At 46.9% G+C, this 24,383-nt stretch overlaps 1 protein-coding gene across 14 annotated transcripts; it reads right to left on the bottom strand.

Annotated features, from left to right (window-relative positions):
• Positions 1–638: 638 nt before the first annotated feature.
• Positions 639–24,181, bottom strand: Usf (upstream transcription factor usf). Of its 14 annotated transcripts, none has more exons than XM_077669295.1 (8): positions 23,825–24,181; positions 22,556–22,614; positions 20,847–21,155; positions 18,211–18,354; positions 17,046–17,140; positions 16,517–16,570; positions 11,378–11,637; positions 639–2,535 (listed from the first exon to the last, which is right to left on the bottom strand). In XM_077669295.1, exons 1-7 carry the CDS (start codon positions 23,854–23,856, stop codon positions 11,404–11,406), a joined length of 927 nt encoding a protein of 308 aa, XP_077525421.1. In that variant the 5' UTR covers positions 23,857–24,181; the 3' UTR covers positions 639–2,535; positions 11,378–11,403. The 14 variants fall into 14 exon arrangements, 13 of the variants coding, with proteins under 13 accessions (XP_077525421.1, XP_077525425.1, XP_077525420.1 ...); XM_077669299.1 differs by having other exon boundaries at positions 20,847–21,137; positions 23,825–23,981; XM_077669294.1 differs by having other exon boundaries at positions 11,378–11,640; positions 23,825–23,981.
• Positions 24,182–24,383: the final 202 nt, after the last annotated feature.

A 24,383-nucleotide genomic window follows, 5' to 3' on the forward strand; every position in this document is an offset into this window, starting at 1 on the left:
GTCCCTTTTGCATTTTACATCCACTTGGCTCAGATTCCTATTTTGATGACATACCTTTAAATCCATTAATACTAGCACCACAAGCTTTAAATTTTTACTGCGTGGTTATGCGACCTTAGCTGTCATAGAAATACAGAGCAAATCTGCGACCAAAATAAAAATCCAGGGCCGAAAGGGTTTACAGCAGATCACTTTTCTTTGTCACTGAGGAAGTGTGTGCGACAGCCAGTTCAAATATTAGTTGAATCCGGCTAAATAGCCCATGCTCGTGCAGAAGAGCCTGAATAATGTCTCCTACAAAATAAAAAATCTTCCAGCACTGTGTCAGCAGTGGAAATGATATGACGGGAATAAGAAGCAGGCATTCAAAAAGGTGCAGATAATGAAATGCAACTTTTGAAGCAAGGTTCCAGGTTCATATGCCGATGGACATTTGAAGCAAAAAAAGGCTACAGAGTGTACAGCACAAAACTTAGAACCTTGCTTCAAAAGTTGTATTCCATTTCCTGCACCATGATCTAGCAATTGGGATGGAACAGTCAGCACACCCAAAAAGTGTTTCGGGCCCCTGACGGATAACGTTTGGCAACGAGATCAGCATGGGCGGCGTGCAAATGCTTTACTAGAAGCATGCACCGTAGTCCACCATGTTTTATTTATTGAAATCCATTTTCTGAAAACAAACATGTTGCACTGGCACGGGAATAAACAAAACAAGGCTCAGATGCAATACTGCTACAACGCAGAGTGAACATAGCACAAGAACCTCAGACCTGCAGATGCCAGGGAAAAAAAAAAGCGAACAATGGAACAGTCACGACCAAGCTGACATCAGGTGAGGTTTCTTTTAATGCACAGGTAAACCTGTGAAACAGACAACAAAAAGGGAAAGCAGATGATGAAGGACCGCATGATACACTCAGGCATGTAAGAAAGCAATCCTTCAATCCTTCACACTCCCCTGTAGCCTCAACATACAAAAGCAAGTGCTCTAAATCATTCACTGTGCAGCTAAAAAATCTTGTATGCCGGAACTCTCGCTGGAACCCTCGACAGAAAGAAGCTGTATGCGTGTGTTTGCCAAATGCTGCTGACAGACTGTGAGAACTGCTCTGACCACTTGGCAGCATTCCGAGGGTTACAGTCATTAAAGCACATATCAAACGTACTCACACCCGCCTCTATGCACTGCACAAGTATCAAGCACTCGGTGCATTGTAAAAATGCACTCCTGCTGTGGGCCACCACAAAAGTATGAAAATCACGCGCTCTATCCAGGCCACTTTTACACAAAGCACCATCACCACACAAGCCTTTTCTGGAGAATGGCACAAACTCCACAATTTTGCCTTGATGATGCCGAGTCAACTAGCTTACAGTTTAAGCAATATTCGGCAGAACCGAAAAATTCGGAGCATCATGTATGTCAGCATCACTCACCACATACTTCAATTTAGTTCCCACCTACTTTATTCGGATAGACAGGTGGTATGAACATACTTTGAATATGCTACCTAGGCACAAGCCATCCATTCAATACAAATAATAAGGAGGGAAGAAAGAGTACAGAAATTTACAGAGAGACAACATTAAACAGGCCACTATGTCATCTCCACAGTCTACATCTTTAGCCACCACCTCTCTGTGTTATCAACCAAACAAACTCATGCCAGCACATATTAGAGCAATGACTAGATGCCAGCCCTCCTTTCAATGCAAATACAAAAGGCACCCGCCCCCCCAGAAAAACAAACATTGCAAAATATGTTGGGAAGAGCGGGAACTTAGATGCAATGTGCAACCGCACTAAACAGGTACTAAGCCTCTTCCTCTGTAACTGTGTTACACTTCCTAGACAGGTTAATGAAGCCCCAGCCCTATACATAAACATGACACTCTGAGTGTCACAATAAGAAATTCTACAATAATGCACTTAACAAGTCCTCATTTTTGGCACAAGAAAAAAAAATGCAATTTTAGCAGCGGAGTGCTGTTGTCCTCCAATGAAGTGCAAACTTGCATGCCGCAAGCATGGGCGAAAAAACAAACAACACACAATTGTGCCCTCAATGAGTAGGCATAAAGGTGAAGGCCCAACAAGCAGCGACGTCTCGATCAGCAGAAACCACTGGCACACATTTCAGTTTCCTTTCAAATTCGAGACAAGGCGCTGTGATGGGAGAAAAGAACATGCCTGCGACGCATCCTTCCCCGTCGAAAAACGGCAAACATATAAGAGCTTTGTGATAAGCGCAGAGAGAGTGGTTTGCATGTGAGGAGGCACGTGAAACCAGCAGAAGCCATGCACATACGCTTCCTTTTCTGTTAAACCCCAAACGGTCTGTGCATGCGCTGAGAATATCGATCCCTGTTGCCACTTGCAGCAGCAGAAAGGTGCTTCGTCACGTTACTCAAAGCACTTTGTATAAGTCCAGCGATCTTGTTAAGCCTAGCTGTCTTGTACATCCAGTTGGTTCCCACTACAGCTGGGCAATGTATATCACTTGGGTGCCTCACTTTTTCTTCATAGACATGCTGAAAAAAAAAAAAAATCCGCATGGTTAGCATGCAAGGGAGCAAATATCTTCAGAAAAATGGAGAAAAAAATATCACCTTTTGTTCAGAACGCTTATGCTAGCTAGCTTGGCCAAATTCAAAAGAAGGATATATATTAAGGGTGTGCAATGATCACAACAGTGCAAAATATTTGACAGAGAAAGTATGAAGGTGACAACACAACTTTCCACTTTGTGTGTACAGTAGAATCTCGATGATACGATTACGGTTGATCCGAATTTCGAAAGTGTCTTGGACAGTCTACACTGTACAGAATGCGTTACGATTTGCGATTATACGAACAATTTTGCAAGCCGGTGCGGATGATACAAACGTACGACCAACCACTCGCGCAAGCAAGCGGGCCCACGTAGAGGGAGAGGGTACCGGCTGCCGCCGCTGGCCCTCTCTACCCCCCCCATCCCCTTTGCTGGCCTTGACAGGCACGCGCTACAATGTGTTGCCTATAGCAACCTGACGAGTCAAGGTGAGTCACATGCCCGACAGGGCCACGTCACCCACTTGCTGGCAGCTCACTGGCCTATCGAAGAAGTCTCGCTAGCTGCTGGGAGCTGGCTGCGCCCATCCGTTTCCCTCGTTTGTCGCTGCCGTGTGCGTTTCACAGAGTGTAACGTGGTCTGCCCAAACGTGACAAAGACACAAGCTCCGCAAGCGTTCGCTGTTGACATGTCATGGAAGCGGAAGGCTCTTTCTTTTAAGGAGAAGCTCGATATACTCAAGCAGGTAGACGAAAACACAGAAAAGAAACGTGTCGACTTGGCAAAAGAGTTAAGGCTGGCACCGTCGACGGGCAGCGAGATGTTATTTTGAAGAACGCTCAGAACTTCGGTGTCAACATGGACAGCAAGGTACTACGAGAAAAAGCTGACAACATTGCGCTTTCTCTTGAAATCGAAGGTTTCCAGGCTTCTGGAGGATGGCTGCACCGATTTAAAGAGAGGCATGTACTTGTGTACAGAGTCGTCTCTGGTGAAGGGAAGTGGACGAGCCAGTTGTCCATGATTGGTGGAACATGCTGCTGGCTCTGATTTCGGAGTACGCACCGTGCGACATATTTAATGCCGACAAGGTGGGCCTCTTCTTCAACCTGCTACCGGAGAGATCTTTGTGCGTGAAAGGCCACGCATGCCAAGGTGGCCAGGAAAGCAAGGAACATGTGACAGTGATTTTTTGCTGCAACACTGATGGCTCGGAGAAGCTGCAGCTTACAGTCATTGGCAAGTCCAAGCAGCCAAGGTGTTTCCGATAGGCAGGACATTTGCCTATTTTGCACAGAGGGAACCGAAAGGCCTGGATGATTGCAGATTTATTTCGTGAGTTCCTCACAAGCCTGGACCGTAAAATGGCTTTAAAAAACTGAAGGATTTCGCTTTTTGTCGAACAGCGTTTAGTCCGCAGAGCTCCGGACTCACCATCGGCGCTTACTCCTGCCCTTCAGGAGACGATCCAAGCCCAGGTCACGGAGGCACTGCCACCCCTGACTCAGCAAGCTATGCTGCCCCTCTTACATATGCCACCATTCTGGCCAGATCCCCATCCCATCCCCTGGGCCCCTTCCAAGAAGCCACTCAAGCCCTGCTGCCTTCGATGCCATGGCCCGTTTTCTCGTGTCGGCTCCCATGGCACAACCGTCACCTTGCTTCGTGCCGGCGGTCCCTCACTACGGTCGTCCGTGGCGCACTCGCGACAACAGGCGCATTAGCTTTGCCTGCGGCATCGCCGGACACATGGCTCGCCACTGTCGCAGTTGTTCTCATTCGCCTGCTGATGTCTCGCCACCTTCTGCGTACGGGTCTCATGAGCAGCAACACCAAGTACAAGCTGACCCACTGCCTCCTGCCTTCTCGACTGACTGCCAGGCTACCACCTCTCGCCAATCCCCTTATCCAAGGCGCTGTTCCATCTCCCCCATGCACCATCGCACCAGTCCTCCTGAAGCAGAAAACTAGTGAAAGCAGTTCCTGAGGCAAGAGATCACAATCTACAAGGCCTCCGATATCATCCACAAACGTCATTGATGCTTTTGTAGAAGGTGTTGCGACATGTATTCTTGTGGACACCGGTGCTGCAGTGTCAATTACGGACGCGAAATTCAGCCGATGACTCAAGTTATAATGCTATTTTCTGGAGCTGCTCTTCGCACTGCTAATGTCCAGCAAGTCAAGCCGCTTGCAGCATGCATAGCAAGAGTCATTATAGAAGACGTTTTGCACACAGTTCAGTTCCTGAGCCTATCCTCTTCCTCACATGACGCCATTCTAGAATAGGACATTCTGTCTGATCACTCCGCCGTCGTCGACTGCGACTGAGCTGGAGCTACCTTCTCTGCCCTGCCCAACGTCTTCCCAACCAAAGCTTCTCCTGAATATCAGGGCAAATCTTTCTCACAATGTCGAATTTCCTGCAAGCTCCTCCGTCCTTGTATCCCACTCGTGAGCCTCACCACGTGACCAAGCACACCTGTAATGTTTACTCCCTTGAAGTTATTCCTTCGCCGCAAGAACCTGCTACTTCCCTTCAATGTCCTTACAGTGACCTCCGGAAGGACAGCCATGCTCATCGGCAACCACTTGCCATTTCCTGTAACCCTGACTCAGGGTGAATGCATTGGGAGCATCAAACCGGCTGAACTCCTGAAAGTTGCTGATGAACACGAAATTGTTCTTCCTCCATTGCTCGACTCTCTTACTTCTGTTCCCCTGTCACCCCGGCCGCCGGTCTGACATCCTGTATCGCACACTTGATCAAGGTCCCAATTCAACGTACCGTGACCAGCTGTTTAACCTTCTGTGCCAATTTTGTTTGTCCTTTGATGTGTGCCAGTCTCCCCATAGTCGTTCTGCAGATGTCAACCACAGCATCGATACTGGCTCCCATCCACCTCTGCGACAGCATCCATATCGCGTTTAAGCAATGGCGCGTCGTGTCATCACAGAGCAAGTGGACGACATGTTACAGCATGGGATTATATAACCATCAAACAGCCCTTGGTCATCCATGGACATGTTGGTTCGAAAGAAAGATGGCTCTATCAGATTCTGTGTGGATAATCGGCGCCTGAACACAAGAACCCGGAAAGATGTCTATCCTTTGCCATGCATAGATGACGCCCTCGACTGCCTACAAGGTGCGGAATTTTTTTCGTCCCTCGATCTGCGTTCTAGATATTGGCAAATCCCCATGGCAGAATGTGACCATGAAAAAACAGCTTTCGTCACACCTGATGGATCATACAAATTGAACCTCAGGTTGTTTGGGCTTTGCAATGCTCCTGCAACATTCGAGCGTATGATGGATAACGTCTTGCGTGACCAGTGCTGGAAGACATGTCTTTGCTACCTCAAAGACATCTTCATGTTCTCAGCAAACTTTTCCACACATCTGACTCGCCTGAGGGAAACTGAAAGTCAAGATTTTTCGTTACACGCAACCTTCACGTGAACACATTAAAGGACAATGCAGAACGGAAACCAAAATGAAAAATTTAAGTGAAATCCCCTTGCAAATGTTCACAGAGAATGTCCGCTACTCGAAGCGATAAACGCGGAGCAACATTTTGTGACCAGAGTGACAATGTGACTGCAGCAGCAGCTGCCATCACCTCTGCCTCTTCCTGCATGTCCCCTTTCTCGGTCTACCCTGCCACTGTTGCATTAGGAAACGGACTCCGCTCAGCATTACTTGCGTGCTCTGCCGTCCCCGCTCCCAATGCACGCCAGCTGTCAGTGACAAAATCACGCAGGCAACAGGGTGGTAGCAATGGGCACGCACTGTCTGTCTCGTGTTTTATTTTGCTATGTTCTTTATTTTGTGAACGTTACAAAAGCGACAGTTGTGGACACTCTGCCATGTAGAGGTGCCGGCAGCACTAGAGCATAGCGCACTGTGTCAACTGCGTTCGCTCATTGAAATCATAGATACTCTCAAGGCAGATCACATTTTATCATGTTGAAACTTTCGGACTGGGCCAAATTTCAAGCAACACAGCACTTACTAACAGTTAGTTGACTTAGCGGGTTCATTACAACAAGAACCACCACCACATCTTTGTTACAACATAAAATTCACAAACACACGGGCTTTGATGAGAACGGCAATGGAGAAGTGGAGTAACTTCACAATACTGATGAATTCACTACACAAGAGTTCTTTAAATACAGGTATAACTGTACAGTCAACGAATGAAAATTCAGACCCCTGTATTTTCAGACATGCTTGATTATTCAAGCTTTTTCACAGCACCATGACATGGCCTAGAGCCAATGAACAGAAGTGTCTGAAATTCGGATGCACTGCAACTGACTGCTCAATTTTTTTGGACCTCGTTCACCTTTCCGCCAATACCCCAACCGCCATATATATATTGCATAGAGTGGAGCCTCGTTAATTCAAACTGCTAGGGAAATCGAAAACTTGATCAAACAAAACGAAATTCAAACTAAGAGGGAGCGGTCAGTACATTGCGTCCACGTGGATTTGAACTTGTACCGTTCTTGGACGTCACCTGCCACGGAAACTTGAACAATAGTCCTAGTTTACGGAACTCATCTATCCCCAAAAAAATGCGGAACTCATCTATCCCATGGCTTCCGTCCCAAATATGGGAAGAGGTAGCAGCAAAGCACATGGGAGGTGGTGAGTGCAGAAGAAATGATGGTGCATTTCAAAGCGAGGCCAGCACGCTCGCGGCAAAACGCACCGCAACCCTTACTTTTCTACCGTAAAACCCTCCACTAGCATTATGATGACAGGCAAGACTCATCTCATTATACGCAAGAACCCTCAGAGTGCATATCGCCGGTTACTATGCAGATTTTGGCTGCAGTAATGACGACGAAGAGCTTGCTTTGACCATTTGTCAGTTCTTATCGTTCCACCACCTTTGCCTTCTCCTTCCAAGCCCTCCGTACTGTAGGTACGGCGCAGTTCTAGCAGCGGCGGGTACACTTTCACGTGTAGACTTTGTCCCAACCCATGCGTTCGTCGGCGCCATAACAAAGGCAGTACAGCCATAAAACACCGAGCTTGGGAAAGTGATTGCCACCTGTCGTCCGTGTACACAACGCGCAGTGAGATTTAGTCATTAGGCGCTTCACAATGCGCACAAAAACGTCCAACCTCTTCTCCTCTGGCCTATTGACAATAACTTGAAGTGAACTTTGATTTCTCCAGAACTACCCAATTTTTCTGATGTTTCCACAGTCCATAAGGAACCCGACTGCATTGGAAAACGTTTATTTTGTAAAAAATGCAGATGTAGACGATCCGCGCCAGATGGCCTCCAGCCCACGGCTAGCGGCGACCTTAGCGGCCCACTCGGTGGCCAGGGCTTGAATGCCGGGGTCCGAGCTGACCAGAACGGCCTCCCATTGCTCAAGAGAAGGAATTTGTACTAGATCCTCTGGTGGAGGTTCTTCTTTACATTGCCATAATATGTGATCATACATGGCTGTTTCGCCACAGAACCTGCACTCGGGGTTAAAGTCATTCGGGTACATTTTTGCCAACAGATAGGGGCTAAGAAAGGACCTCGTTTGGAGTCTCCTCCAGGCAATATCTTGCGCCTTATGCAACGTTTTGTCAGGTGGTGCAAACTTGTGCTTTTCCAATTTGTAATGGCTTGTGATATCGTGGAAAGATGCCAGCCCCTTCTTCGAGCCATGTTGTGGGCCGCCTCGTTTCCCAGATTCCCCGAGTGAGCTGGCACCCATATCACCTCAATTTCTTTGTAAGGTTGCCTGGTCAGTTTCAGTATCTGTTGTGCTAAGGTCGCGATTCTGCACCCCTGCAAAGCTACGGACGACCAATCTGGAATCCGAGAAGATTGTATCCGCGTCAGTGTTAGCTAAGGCTAGTGCTACAGCTGCAAAATCTGTCTTCAGCTGTATATGTTATGTCCACAGCTAGACGACGGCACATCCTACAGATCTCCAATCAACCATGTTCTGTGCCAGCTGCTGCCACCCTGTTCCCACAAATGTCATGTGCTCATGCAGCTCTTGTTAATTCCAGCTACATTAAATCTTGCAGCCAGATTTATTTTTCAGGCTATTCTTATTACTCCAGCACTGACTGCTCCTAAATCAAAGGCTCACCTTACTAATCTCGAATTGAGGCGTTGCATCTTTAGGCTTTGCCTCATTCACAAATTTTATCATTTACCACATGACGTTTCAGTCACCTTGCCAGCTCATTGCTTATCAAGCCACATCAGCCATCCCAAACCTGTCTACCCTGCTCATCTTTGCTCACTCTTCGTCAAAACTGCTTTGCACCGGAACAATCTGAAAATCGATTCTGTGTGCCGCCACTGCAATCCATTTCAATTCAAGGCCGCCATCGAATCATTCCTCAAGTGAACAATCAGCCCATTCCTCACGTAATACCCCATTCCTGGGGAATTTGAGGTACTGATAATAAATAAAAACTAGGTTCTGCGGAACCCCTGGGCTCCTTGGAGTGTTCCTTGGGCTCCTCACGCACCTAAATCCATGCATGCCTCAACTCTCACTTTTCCTTCTACTCACTCTGCTTTGGGATTAGTGGCGCTGTAATTGCTTAGCACACTGTTTCGTTATGCAGCCTGACATTATTAACTAAACATGAGCCCCTTTCGAGGGGTCGAGCATCTACAAGTTCATTCTGCATGTTATAGGCAGGAAGAGATGGAAGCCAGGACAGACTAGGTTCCTCAGCACCTTTTAAAAGCTGCCGGGGCTTCCCGAGGATAAAAGGATAGAGAACACCTGTCCCAAGGGCTTATCAGTTATATACCGTATTTACTCGCATAATGCTCGCACTTGTGTAATGCTCGCACCCCCCACATTGGCTATCAAAAATTCGAAAAATTTTTTTTCCCCGCATAATCATCGCACCCCCAAAATTACTGCCGCGAGCCGTCTGCTTGTCGTAGCGATTGCCATCTATTGACTGCGGCCACAACTAACTGCCATGGTTGGGCGCGCGTGCTACTAGGCGGCGGTACTGTGCTATTATCCGCTGCCATCGCCGCTACCGCTCATCTACTCACCACCGCTACGCCATTTTGCGAAGGTGTCTCCAGCTCTCCGGTGTCTCGTAGGCCTCGTTTGCCTTGTTTGCATGTTGCACCGTGCCCTTTGTGCCGCTTCGCCATGGGACGCTACGCAAGCTACACAGCTGCTTTTAAGCTAAAAGCTATTGAGTATGCGTTGGAACATGGCAACCGCGCCGCCAGCAGACACTTCGGCGTCAACGAGTTTTGCGTCCGGTATTAGAGATGGCAGCACGACGAACTCAAGACGACTGGTAAGACGCGCCGGGCCTTCGGTGGACCGAAGACTGGGAATTTTCCTGCTGTCGAATCCTCTTTACTGGAATATATCAAGGCTCGACGAGCGGATGGGTGTGCTGTGTCGATTGATTTGATACGGAACCAGGCGCTCGTAATCGCAAGAAAGGAGGGCATCCCGGTGCAAGACTTCCGCGCTAGTAACGGGTGGGTGGGCCACAAGATTTATGCGGCGCAATGGACTCTCGCTCAGGAGGCGAACGACGCTTTGCCAGCGCCTGCCCGCAGCCTATGAAGAGAAAATAGTGGACTTCCATCGGTTCGTTATCAGGATCCGGCAGGAGAAAAACTTCTTGCTCTTCCAGATAGGAAATGCGGACCAAACTCCGTTGAATTTCGATATGCCCAGCAGCAGGACAGTCGAACAGACAGGCGTTCGGACTGTGCACGTCAGGACTACAGGTGCCGAAAAACAGAGGTGCACGGTCATGCTAGGCGTGACGGCGGACGGGCGGAAGCTCCCACCGTACGTCATTTTCAAGCGGAAGAACCTCCCGAAAGGAAAGCTCCCCCCTGGTATACACGTGCGCGTCCAAGAAAAGGGGTGGATGACCGTGCGGACCTTATGGTGGACTGGGTGAAGACTGTGTGGGGGCGGCGACCGGGAGCGCTTCTTTTTCCGTTGCTCCTCGTGCTTGATAGCTTTCGGGGCCATCTTCAAGAGTCGGTTCGGGCGAAGTTCAAGTAACTGCGCACGGACCTGGCTGTTATACCCGGCGGCCTCACATCAATGCTACAGCCTCTTGACGTATCTGTGAACAAGCCATTTAAAGATAACGTCCGGAGGCTGTACGCAGAATGGATGGCCGAAGGTGAACATGCTCTGACGCCGGGCGGCAAGATCAAAAGACCCGTCTGTGGAGCTGCTGTGCAGCTGGGCATGGGGGATGATTGATGTAAACATGGTGGCCAGAAGCTTCAAGAAAGCACGAATTTCGAAAGCCCTGGATGCGACTGAGGACCACCTGGTGTGGGACGACGAAGAAGCATCGGAAGATGAAGAAACCATCGATTCCAGTGTCGACACGGACTCTGATGAAGAGCAGAATTGCCTGCAGGACGTACGCAACGCGAGTAGTGACGGGGAGGTTGCGCGCGGCAAATAAAGTGCTTTAGCAGCTTGAGCTTACGTTCACCCTGTACTTTCATAACGAAGGTAAGTTACGCTTGAAAGTAATGTTTTCGTTATATTTACAATTGCGGACCTGACAATCCTGATCTTGCACCCATTCATTTTTGCATTTAACACTCCGAAACATTTGCTTCCGAATTTTCCCCGCGTAATTATCGCACCGCCAAACTTCGCGTTGATTTTCAGGGAAAAAAAGTGCGAGGATTACGCGAGTAAATACGGTATACCCCCACATTATATGCTCTGCCCACATCTACTCCGTATTCATGACACACCTCTTTTTCCTTTAGTGCAAGTGCACGACAGGAAGCGCAAGAAAACCAGGGAGCCGGGCCCACCTTCACCGAGCAGTGGGCGGCTTCTGTTAGGAGGCCTCCGTGACCTCGGTGACGGTGATGCCGTTCTGTTGCAGGTGCGCCTTCAGCAGCTGGTTGGTGGCTCGCAGCTGGTCGCACTGCTGCCGCAACAGCTCCAGGTCTAGGGCCAGCCGCTCATTCTCCTTGAGCAGCTCAGGGAGACGCGCGCTGCTCGCCCGCAGCTCTTGAATGTAGTCGCACGCCTTGGCCAGGATGCCCCCCTTGCTGTGCAGGTGCACCGACTGCTGCACAGAAAAGGGTGGCCCCATAGCCGGGCATCGCAGATCGGTTTGGAGGATGTCCTGCTCTCAGGCAGGTGACATGGTGCATGACATCCGCAATCAAAAGAAAATAAAAGGGGGGGCACAGGAAACATAAGGGATTCAGTGATGCTGCTCTTTGGGCTCACTGGTTGGACATTTGTTAATGAACAGCAGCACATTCGAAACACAGCGACATTTAAGACAGGCAAACGAAGACAAATGCCGAGTCTTCCTCTGCCTGTTTTGCATGTCCCCAAGTTTCAAGTGTGCTGTGCTCATTAATGTAAGATTGGTCAAAACTAGGCATGTGCAAATTGTAATTTTCTTCAAATAACTTTGAAGTAAATATTTCAAATTACCAAAATCATGCATTTTTTGAACACACAAGGCCATTACATGAAAAAAAAAAACAAACAAAAAAAAACGATGCATTGAATCTTTGTCAAACTAATTGAAGCTGTGTCGACTTTCTTCAAAAATGGCCAAAGGAAATTGAGCAAGCCGACCTACAAGTGGGGCCTCAACTGCTGCTCTTTAACTGCAATTGCGTCGCTGCACAGCTGTAGCTTTTAAGCGGTGACTCCACGACACCTGCTAGGCGCACGCATCGTGTGCCCAGCGCCACCCTGCGTCAGGCACCAGAAATGGGCACCCATCTCCATGTGTCTTGTGCTAGCTCCCTTTCAAGCTCGCACAGTTGCGTTAGTTCAGCGAATTTTATGCAGAGAAGGTCGGCCGTTGGAACCAATCAGCGCGTGCACACTGGTAGTGCACGGAAGTGAAATCGTGCTATGCTAAATCTCTCTACTGAAGCACACCACCGTGCCGGTTATGCACGTGCACATTGTGGGTAGTGCTGCTGCAGACACTTGGCAGCTATCATCTGGCCATCACGTGCAGACTGGCTCTAGTGTATACGTGGGAGGCGCAGGCATGCGGCGCACAATTGCTGCTTTGGTTGCGCGTGCTGAGGTGCCATCCCGGAGGAGGTATGCTGAACTGAAACCACATGCAGCAAGAGTTCCAGAAACATTCACTTGTGATGAATAGTTTAAGATTTTGAACACCAAACATTCAGACTGAATCGAGCATCGAATACTTTACTATTCAATCGAATATTCAAAATTAGTGAATATTTACACATGCCTAGTTGCAACTGAGCTGGTCGGTACACAACATGCAAAATGTCAGCTTGAAAGGAACTCAACACACACACTCCATGTGCTTTGTGTTCCTTTTGAGCTCACGTCTCGCACAACACAAAAAGCCACACCAACAATCATTTTCACTCTGGACACATTTTAGCATGCACAAGCATCCTGAAGTGGTTGCTTCATTTGAGCCCCCAAACAAAAACACAAAACCAGATAGCATAGAAATACAGTTTTATATTGATAACTGAAACTTGAAAGGGACTGAAGATTTGTTCGAATCAAGGATAGCCCAATCAGGCACTTGTTCATACGCGTTGTTGGACAGATAAAAAGAATTAACGTGTGAATCAATGAGATCCCACAACATTAGCCAGGTTATAAATGTGTTCCAAAAGCTGAAGTGCACCTTTTCTCGATTTGCCATATTCCTTGGAGTTAAATCGAACATAGCCAGTTGACCAGCCTAGTATATCGGCAGAGAGTTAAGTAAAAGAGTATCCAACAGGTCAAGCAGGTACAACTTCACAAAGGACGCATTTGATGCACCCAAACCATTCCTTCTCCCCACCTTATCACTGGTCGCCATCATGGGGAAACGAGCCCAAATGAAAAACAGCACTGTGTGCTCTAGAAAGCCTTACTTCAAGTGCAAAAGTTAGGCTAACAGCCATCATGAACTAATACGTATCCATACTACGTCTAAAAGGCAAAGGAACCAGAGCATGTAATGCACATGACTTTCAAGAAGACCAATGTTCCGTCATACATAAACCCTCTATTTTAAACTAGAATCCTGACAAACGACTTTTAGTGCATATGTGTGAAACACATTTACAGTAAAAGCTCATTAATTTGACCCTTGTTAATTAAAAAATCTGGATAATTCGAATTGCCAGCTCAGTCCCGGCCAGTATCCATGCTTGGTAATTTGGACACACATTGCGGGTCTCATGCTGGTTAATTCGAACAGGCTCCTGAAGGGTGGCCATGTCCAGGTACCGCATTTACACGATTGTAAGTCGACCCCCCAAATCACGTTTCCGAAAAATAACAAAAACTTCCGAAGTTGTTTAAGCTTGGCCTTGAATAGCTGAACGTGATAGCATTATGCAGTGCCCGCCGTTTATCGCCAGCTGCTATCGGCTGCCGCACGGGGGCGTGCCCGTGGGCACATTCCAAAATGAAAATATATTAGCCACTGGACTACTCATGCGCCATCGTCCTCACTAGCGCCATCGTCTTCACTTGTGCTGTCGTTCTGATCGTTGCTGCGATCCCACAGCACGTCGTTCTAATGTCGTCGTCCAGCGAAATCCTGCACTTTCGCAAACAGCCACATCACGACAGCTGAAAATTTTCCTCGCTGCAGCTGCCACACCTGTATCACCCATTGCGAACGTCGAACTTGCGGCCTGGCACGCGGCTGTTCGTTTCTTCGGCGTAAAAAATGGCAGCCATCTTGAATGCAACTGTGAACGAGCGTTAGTCGCTTGCTGGACCAGGAGCACAAATGACGACTGACGAAGCACTACACTAAAAACTTGTGAAACAGGGCCGGCAGTAGGCAAATGCGTCAGAGACAAAGAGAAACTACGCTTGAGTGGCGTCGGCTCTTCCGTCGGCTACCGACACTCCCCGGCACCGCTACCGTTCTGAGTGGGGGTGCTGCCTCGATTGGAGCAGCGGCCCTTCCATCAACTATCAACGCTCCCTTGAGCGCTGAGCGCGCATTTGAAAGTAAAAAGAAAACTTGTTGGACGCTTGAGCTTCCCTTAGAACGCGATTGCGTTATCGGGCCGCCACTGCTTATCAGCAACCGCAGTCAGCAGCCACGTGTGGGGTGCCTGTTTGCTGTTTATCGATAGCCGCCATCGGCCACCGCCCGTGCGTGCAAGGGGATGCCAGTTCTGTGCGTTTACATAACAGCTGCTCAAGGCCAGCACCAAGAGCGATGCGACGGAGCCGCGTAGTAAAAATGCAACCACGCTGTAGCATGCCCGATATCTCCTTTGTCTCGCCTTCACTTATAGTGCGATGTTTTCGTTTCGATTGTAAGCCGACCCCACCCCGCTTCGGATTTTCAATTAAAAAAAAAGAGATCAACTTACAATCATGTATATACGGTATGACCTGTGCAGAAAGAGAACGTTGAAATACCCTTACTCATAACCCATGTTCCGTGCAGCAGAGTGGCCTTCGCACCTCTGATGTGTGCGCAACGGCAGGCGTGGCAACGAACAAACAGCCCAATCTCCAAAAACAGTTCAGCCACTTAGTTTTGGTTTCGTTTTCCTAAGCGTCGTGCCAGACTGCAGCAACGGCGGCCCAACTAACCGAGCTCAGCTGTACATCGCTTCGGACACTGATTGGCGCATCACTGATAATTCTTTCCACAATTTTTTTCTTGACACTTTGGCACCACTATGCATTTCTTTTGCTTCTGTTCAGATGGTTCTGTCCTTCCAGCGCACCGAAACTGTGTGCTTGTCACGTGCCGTTTCACTGTTTGTGGGGTGAAGCCTCCTCACACACAACAGTGCTGCTAGTGAAGGGTGCGATGCTTTAATAGTGGAACTCGACAGTGTTGCGCCATGAAGGATGTCGGAGAGGCCCTTACGGTTTCACAGCAGCTCTGTTTCGATGTTATGCACAGTATGCACGCAATTAAGCAGTGATGGAAACATAAAAAACAGTCGCTGCTGCACTGTTATCATTTCAGAAGCAAGCAACAAAGGCCCAGTCTTTCACCGCACAAAATTACAATGATGCAAGCAGTTCTTGCAAGTGTTTTGAGCTCATTCAAAAATTTGAACTTTCAGAAAATTCAAACAATTTTCTCTGTCCTTTGAAGTATGAGTCAGTGAGCTTTTACTGTAAATCCACACACTATATGATGATAAAACTTACAATTTGGCAATGGTTCTGGGCATCGTGCGACAAGCATTTTTGGAACATGACTCCCGAGGAAGCCAAATCCTCCAATCAGAGAACAAGTGCGAAGAAATCTTGCACACCTTCCAGTGTTATAAAAGAAATAAATTGCTCCATTTCCCCGTAGACTGTCACCCAGACAACTCCGCATTTATCAAATTAAATACCACTGAAAATGTTGCACACAACAATAGCTTGCTGACAACTTAGCCATTGTCCTGACATGGAACATGCACACACAGCATGTCATCAGCAAGTCTGGAACTGTTGGCTCCCTTGAACGAACAACAGTTCAGGCTAACTCTGAAATAAACCTTCCAGCTAACTGAACTCTCATGAGGTCACTGCCAGAGTAAGCATCTTTAACATGCAACCACATCAAGCTTGTTTTACCAATTTAGCAGATTCCCTTCCAAGTTACCACATTAAAAGCTTGCAACTGCTCCTGTATCACTGGTATACCCACTCTAAGATACCATTTAAACCAACTACCTAACCTACGTCTTGAAATTATAAACTTAGAATTGCTTTCCCTTCAGATTCAAACAGACTGATTTTGAAACCAGTCCGCTATCTACGCACCACCTCTCTTCGATCATTGCAGAAAAAACAAACAAAAAGCTGACACTACCTGTGCACAAGAAAATGTGGTTAGGCAAGCTACGCTTTTTTTTCCTATTCTTTGCAGAAAAACTGCATCTACCAGCAAACCTGCATGCTTCATTACTGCCTTGTGCACTGCCACATGGAAAGAGCTCGCACTGTTGTCTTACCTCCTGTGGGATTGTTTCGTCTTGTTCCTGATGCAGCACATGGTGCAGCACATTCTGTACAGAAGTGCGCACGCGATAAGTACATAAATGATGCCCTCTTTGTTATGTCAAGAGGCCTCTGTTTGTGGCCTTCAGGCCACACAAATATTCATTCCCTTTTATTTTTGCACAAAATTCACACTGCATTAAGGCATAACACCTACAACTCGCACCAACTCAGTTCACACAGCCCGCAATATGTTACAGCTACAGAAGACGCGTGACAATTTAAACCTGGATAATTCGCACTTTTAGCTAATTCTGACAATTTCAAAATTTTGGTTGAACAACTATGCTTCCAGCAATGCTTGTTGAAAATGGTGATAACTTCAACACACACATGCACACACGCATGCCCGCACGCACACGCATGCCTCTCGAAAAGATGGTTTCCGAAAGAAAAAAAAGAGAGAGAAGGTTGGAAAGAATAGGGAGACATTCAAGAAGGCACATTCAGTATTTGCATGAGCAATAGACGAAAGTAATTTACCTGTCCAGATTTGTTCAGGTCACTTGAGCAGTCAGGAATGATTTTAGAAAGCTTCACTATCCAGTTATTGATCTTGTCCCTCCTCCTCCTCTCCACTGCAAAAAAACATAAAAGCAGGAACACCATTAGGAGATTACAGGCTGCATTGTTCAACTGTAAGAAATCGTATTGTTCTCGGCAATCAGACCCAACAAAAAAAGCAAGAAAAGGATGAACGCATTAGAGGAAACTTTCTACCAAATCACATGCATGCAAGGCAGTCTCTACAGAAGCCCTGTTGAATTTAGGACCAAAACAGCATTACGATTTTGCAGCATTACTGAAGCAAACTGTGGCTGAAAGAGTCTACAAGCAAGCCAGGGCACAGCCAATAACAGGAGAGAAAATGAGGACTTCTGGGAACTATAAATTAAAAAAAAACCACGGCACCATTATAGCTGTCAACTTCTACGGAGCCTTTAGCCTAGGCCGTGTCTAGGGAGCCACTGCATGGCTCCCTAGACACATTTCATTTGGCCACAGAAACAAAGAAGACTCAATAAATGCACAAATACTTTGGCAAGTTTGTTTGACTCATAACAAGCGCTGCTTGGGTTATGCAAAGGGTCAACAACTGGCGACACGATTTTACACAGAGTGTGGTAGTACTAAATGTAGGTATTGATAACTGCCGCTGAGGAAAAAGTATAACTGTTTCCACCAGAGGACTGGTAAATAAGCCCTGCCTCGGTGAAAAAGTTATGGTTCTCCTTGTTAAGAGTGAACTGCTTGTAGGCCTCGTTAAGTTCCCGCAGAAATCCTCTAGGTGGCAATTGCATTCACCAGCATATGACCTCCCTACTCCAATCTACATGGGCCTAGTTGTTACTGGCTATCCCAGTCATCCCTAAAACACAAGCGGTTCACAGGCTCCTTAGCAGTGGCAAGAAAAAAAAAAAGAATTACCCAAGTACATTAATTAAAAACAATTGCAGTGAGCAGCCAAAATACAAACAAAAACACCCTTTTATTTATGCTGAACAAATGGTGTCAGCACAACTCCAAACCAATTCCACAATTGTAAGCTGATGCCAGTGGACACTATACATAGCAGAAAGAGCCTGCAACAGGGTGCGCAACGTGGCAGCAAAAGGGTTCGCAGCAAAAGAGAGAAGTTGGCACTAACCTTCGTTGTGCGTGGCCCTCCTCCTCTCATCTCTCGCAGTCCTGTTTCCCTCGGACTTGGTGCTGAAGGCATGCGCGCGGGGCGCCAACGTTCTCGGTGCTGTTTGAAGAACATCCTGGGGCGACATCATCACATAGAACTGGCCTGCAGAAAAATGAGGTGAAACAAATGAAAAACCAACAAAGCCGGGTATGAAGTAACTGTAGGTCAATAAATTACTGTTCAATAAGGGTGCGAAATGTGCAGGTTTTTCAAAAAAAGAAAGAACAGAACTTTCATACAAAGAATGCAGCGTAAATGTCAATGCGGCAATTCACCACACATTTTTTTGCACTATCAGTCATGAAGACTTCATCAGTAGCAACCTCACCAGGTGTATGTACTCCAAAAATTGGAGGGGACAATTAAGCTCTGCCTTAAAAGGATGTGACATGATAGCATTAATGACCAATTAATTCCGCATATATGCAGAATTGGTCATTCCCATTTATAGGTCCCTGGGAGTCCTCACACCACTCATTCCACTATGGTGCAGCAGCTAAAGGGGCTCTGAAAGGGGCGGCATGCCTGGGATGTTAAAGCACGCTGCTTCACGAATATTGCCCAGGAAGAATTTTTTAATGCGCCTTGTAGAAACAGAGTTGTCTGTAGTCAAAATTTGAATTTCAGCGTCTTCGCGCCTTTCCCTCTCCTCTCGTCACTTTTTGCACGCTGGAAGGTCGGCGCTCCTCCGCCGGTCCCAACTCCAGGGGAGAGCTTCCTGACCCGCCGGAGCTACGCGGCTTATTTGCCGCGGCCTTGGTATCTGCTTGACGTCTGAAAGAATCCAACCAATAGCCATCTTTCAACATGTATACGTAGATGCGCGCTACGGAGAAGGGTGCGAGCATTAAAAATTCGCCAGGAAGGGCTCGGCAACTTTCGCCCGTGATTGTGGGCTCTCTGCTGCTTGTAGAGGTGTATTATTTGGCTCAGGTGCTCATGACAACACAATACAGTGATTGAGCAAGTTGATGTCCTCTCCTCGGAAGGTGTTCCAGAGCCCCTTTAAGCGATGCGCCACTGCCCTGCCATGGCAGGCACTGCTATCAGTGGGGCTTGTCCGACTTAAGTTGCTCTTCATGTGCAACCTCTCGCGATCAACCATTAATTTAACTGCCGCCTGCCATGGTGGTCAGTTTGCTCACAATCCGGTAGGCAGGTTGAGATGATGCCACAATGTCACATGACCTAGGCGGCCCACCTAGGATGTTTCTCTGGCGGGTGGCCACCTGGGCCACCCTATTTTTCCCTCACAGTGGGGATAACACCAACGTTGAATTTTCTGGGCAACAGGGCTTTTAACACTGTCATGCTAAAAATAGCTTTAAAGAGATAAGAGTCAGAGAGCAATAAAACAGATAAATTGTAACCTGGAGCAAGAATAAAGTGTGAAACACAAGAATCAAAAATGTGGTAAAGAATATATGGCTACTGCCGAGTTTTCACATGCAACTCCAATTATGGCATATAACTTTGTGATAGCGTAATTCACATCAGGGGTTTGATTCCTCTGACAAAATGTGAATTAATTCTTCTTATTCCGACAAGTGGCCCATAGTATTGCTGCTTTTGAACCACAAAACAAAACAAGTGACAGTATTCCTAAGACCAAGAAGATAAAAAAGAAAGCTTGCAGGACATGTAAGGCATCTATTGTTGATGACTACATGGCTATCAACCAGTTTTTGATGTCCCAAGTTTTAAGCTATTTTGAAAGCACTTAAAAAAAAAGGCCTTTGAAGGGCTGCTTCTGTCACAGTACGAGGGTAGAAGAAACATGTAACACATGAAAGTAAAAAGTTCGCCCTTTCAAACAAAAGCATGGCATATATCCGTACCATATGGGCCCTTCTTAGCACGCACAATGAAGCAAGGTACCATCAGAGATGTATGACTGCAACACTAACAGGCGCCTAGCTCATTTAATAGCTCACACCATGAAGAGATAGCTTCACAAACCGCTCAGAGCTACTAGCATCCCGACAGTGCCTTGACATCAGAGAGCAAATAGTCCCCATCCCCTCCTTGCATCCTTTGTGTGGCCAGTTCCTCCCCCAGGGGGTTCAATTAATGTCATGCAGATGTACATGCTTGGAGACACACGAGTGCATTTTTTTACTGATTTCACAAAGAAGTGTACGGTGACAAGCTCATACTCTATCACTACAAATCCTTAGCATGGCAACATTCTTTTCATATCCTTCTTTCACCTCTGACATGTGACATCATTCAAACTGCTGATGCATTTCCATTGTCAAATCCCATGACTGCTATAAATAATTTTCTAAGATATTGTTTTCGTCACTTTAAAGACAGGAGTTTTAATTTACGCCTTTTATTTTTCCCTGATCCTCCCATTACTCTGGTATTTCAACTTTTGCTTGGTCAGATCGAGAATTCATCTAAATAAGGGCCTGTCATTTTTTGTGTCCACCCCTCAAGCAATGACACCATCCCCTATGACCCTTGAAGTATTTGAAATAAATGAATGAATGAATGAATTTGGCTGTCTGCTCACTCATGTCAACAGACAGCTTCCATTACTGCATCCACACACAGTGCACTCCTTCTGCAGTGGGACTCGGGACACTGACCTCCTTCTGCAGTGGGGCTGGACCCACCGTTGGCTGTGGTGGCAGCGAAGGGGCTCGAGATTATGGCCTGGGCCACTTGCTGGCCGACCAGTGCTGCGGTGGTGACAACCTGTCCGCCGGCCGCCTCCGCTGCCTCCGATGGTGCTGCCGCCACCTGGACCACTCGGTAAGTGACACCGCCTTGGCCATTTTCAGTCCGAAACTGGTACTGGATGCCAGGGTCCAGAAGGGCCTGTGGCCCCACGCTGGCTATGGCGGCTGCCGCAGCCTGGCTGTCCACTTCCACGTCTTCTGTCACCGCAGACACAACTACAGGGTGTGTAAGTGGTGCATAGGCATCCATCCATGCTTTGAGCATGTTAGTGCCATAAGGTGTGACAGCAACACGTTCTTTCACACACTCGAAACAAACACACTTGATTATGATTTCTCATGTTTAACGGCACGTCAGCTACTTTGCCCATTTTGTTGCCAAGCACCTTTTTTTCTTTTACAGATGACGAACAAGTTTCGCGATGACTGTGCCTTGCCCATGGTAGCAAGGCACCACTTTTGAAAAAAAAAAAAAAACACATAATACGGTTAGTGCTTGGTGCTCCAAGGCTGCAGGCGCGTTGCCAGGCGCATTCATGATGAGTTTTGCATACAATTTCCAATCTCTGTTCAAACCACACAGGCTACTGCATGTACCACCTAAGAGTTGTGTTGGTGTGTATAGTCGGACACAACTCAAGAAGGCAGCGGCTTTTTCCTGCCAACGAATCACCTTCCAGCTAATGGCTTCCACTGATTCTCATGACCCTCTAAGTGTGACAAAGCAGGGAGTGGCAGATGAAAGCGGATAATCCCTTCACTCCATGGTCGGGGATAGACACCTCTCTCCATTGTGGCACCGCTCCCCGCATTCTCACGCTAGCAAGGTCATGAGAATCGCTCGACGCTATTGGCTGGAAGGGGGCCCTTTGACGGGGAAAAGCCACTAAGTTTTTACATTGTATCCAGATATAGTGAACCTGCAGTGCCCCTCTTTTTTTTTTTGTTTGGCCTCAGTCAGTATGGATCTAACAGGGGTACAACCACAGTGGCCTGTATACATTTGACAAAGACTGCAATACTTAGAATCTTAGTATTGCAGTGAGTAAGAAGAGCAGTGAGCGCAACAAATCTTGGGCAACATTTTCTACAGTGGAGCAAAACCAAACTTTTGTGCACTAAAATGTCCCTGCATTACAATACTCCCCAACCCACTGCATATAATGCACTCTGGTGGCCACATGAACCTCAGGATTTTTGTGCCCACACAGCTTAACATAAATGTGCCTATGAGCACAGACCTATAATGGGAAGCCTTAAATAAACAAGGTGCTTTTACTTGATATCCACTACCATGAGAACAAATCACAATCTTGGGCAAAAATATATTAAAAGATATTGCACAGCAGCAGCAATTACTTGAGCTGCCCACACCTGAGTACTCAAATACTTGAAAGGCATTGTCTTGCTTCAAACAAAAGTGATAAACTATGGAATTTTCAACACATGCATGCATTGCTGACTCACTGAGACCATAGTGGGCACATCATGCAGTTTTAATGTGACTGTTTGAATGGATTTGCATAGAGGAAGAATAACCATGTGTAGGAATGTAGAGCAGCAAGTCTTGTTATGCACTAAGTTAAAAAACACTAATGAAAAAATGGAGAGCTTACCATCAGAATGCATCTGCGATGCATCATCTGATGCTGAATCATTATTCTTGTCTTGAGAACTACAAGAGACAAAACGAATAGACAAAGAAATAGTTGCTTTCCACCCAAAATGCTGGCAATTGTACACACATGGGGAACACTCAAGATTACAGGTATTCGTGACCTCTAAAATCATGTTACACATAAGCACGCGCAAAAAGAGGCCTAAAGAACATGATCTTTCGAACGATCGGCTAGGAAAAAAGTGCTGTAAAAACTGTCAAAGCGCAAAAAAAAAGTAAATGTATGAGCGGCCAATAATATAACCTAAATTGGCTGCAAGGCGACGACTCTCATGTGTTGTTTTTTTTTTTTAATCGTTCGACGCTGCGTATGTTCAGTCGCGTGAAGAAAAGCACGAGATGTTCTTAGATGCGCGTTCTTGAAACTACTCTCCTCATCATCGCCGAGCCATGGCCAAACGTAGGCAGCCTACACCGATCGAAAGACAGCTCGATCACACACAAGAGGAGAAGCAAACGGTGAAGAATTCAGAAGCCGGGCATTCGCCCCGGTTCAGTGTGGTTGGCCTGTCTGCCTTGGAAAGACACCGATGGCCAAGATACGCCGGCGACATTCCCCACTGATATAGAGATGGCGTAAGCAACACACGCGTTACCGCACGAGGCCTTCGCACAGTCGCAATCGGAATTCAGAAAACACAAGAAGGCTACAGTACGCGCCTGCGACCGCAAAGACCGAAAAGGGTGTACCACAATTTAAGGGCCAAAGCCGGGAGTGGACGCCGTCAGCAATCCGCGTCGCTGCCTAAAATGAAACATTGAGGGCGTTGCATAAGAGCACCAGCGTTCCAAACAGGCAGTCGAAGAGAGACAGACTGATTACTCGGGACAATGAAATCGGGTTCACAAATGCCTCCTACTCATGAAATATCTTCCATGTGCAGATATAATGGTGCGGGGATTACAAGCAGAAGCGCCGCAAGCAGAAAGTATCGCCGTCCACTGCAACCCTCAACGCGATTAATTTGTTCGGCAAGTAGTTTCCACGTAACTTCCGTGCGCCGATTAAGATTTATACGTTAACCTTATAGCAGTGTCTTGCCTGCGAAAGCAACAGGCGAAGAGTTTCAGCGTTCACTCATTCCACGACCAGGCGGTCTTCCGCTACCATGGGGCACTTCCCAGATTGCTACTGCGCTGTTCTCGCCAGAGACGGGTTGCCCTATCCGTCCTACAAGAGCGCTATGCTGAATAAAATTTCGCTTACTTGCTGTCCAGTGCTTGATCCAGCATATCCATGTGGTTAGGAACGAATGTTTTGAATTTGCCAGGAAGCGAGTGATCACGGGGCCAAACAACAGGTCATGTGAGCCCAAAACCTAGACATGTGACAATATGGCGACCTTTCGGCGTCTTCCTCGCAAATTGCAGAACTAGTGTTCCTCCGCGTTGATTTTCTCAGCTTCGAAAGGTTAATGCTTTATTTATTCCAGTTCAAGTTTAGCTTATAAACTTTTTAGAAGGGTGCATTATATTAAAAGTACTTTATTATTCCAGAATAATAACTTCCTGTGAGGAACTACATTTTGTGGCACTCAAGTTACTCAACTCTAATTCGCGAAGTAAAAATATAAAAACTACAGTTTCGCAATGGTTGCATTTACTGGCTCATAAAATGTTACTAAAATTTAATAAATAGTTTACTATTACTGATTATATATTTATATGTTGCAATATTTTTGAAGAAATCACTGCTATTGTCCTTGGCTTTTGAGGTCAAAACAAATTTTTTCTTCTCTCTCAATGACCAATCGCACCATTCCGGA

The sequence above is a fragment of the Amblyomma americanum genome, chromosome 6 (assembly GCF_052857255.1).
Source record: "Amblyomma americanum isolate KBUSLIRL-KWMA chromosome 6, ASM5285725v1, whole genome shotgun sequence".
NCBI classification, from domain to species: Eukaryota; Metazoa; Arthropoda; class Arachnida; order Ixodida; family Ixodidae; genus Amblyomma; species Amblyomma americanum.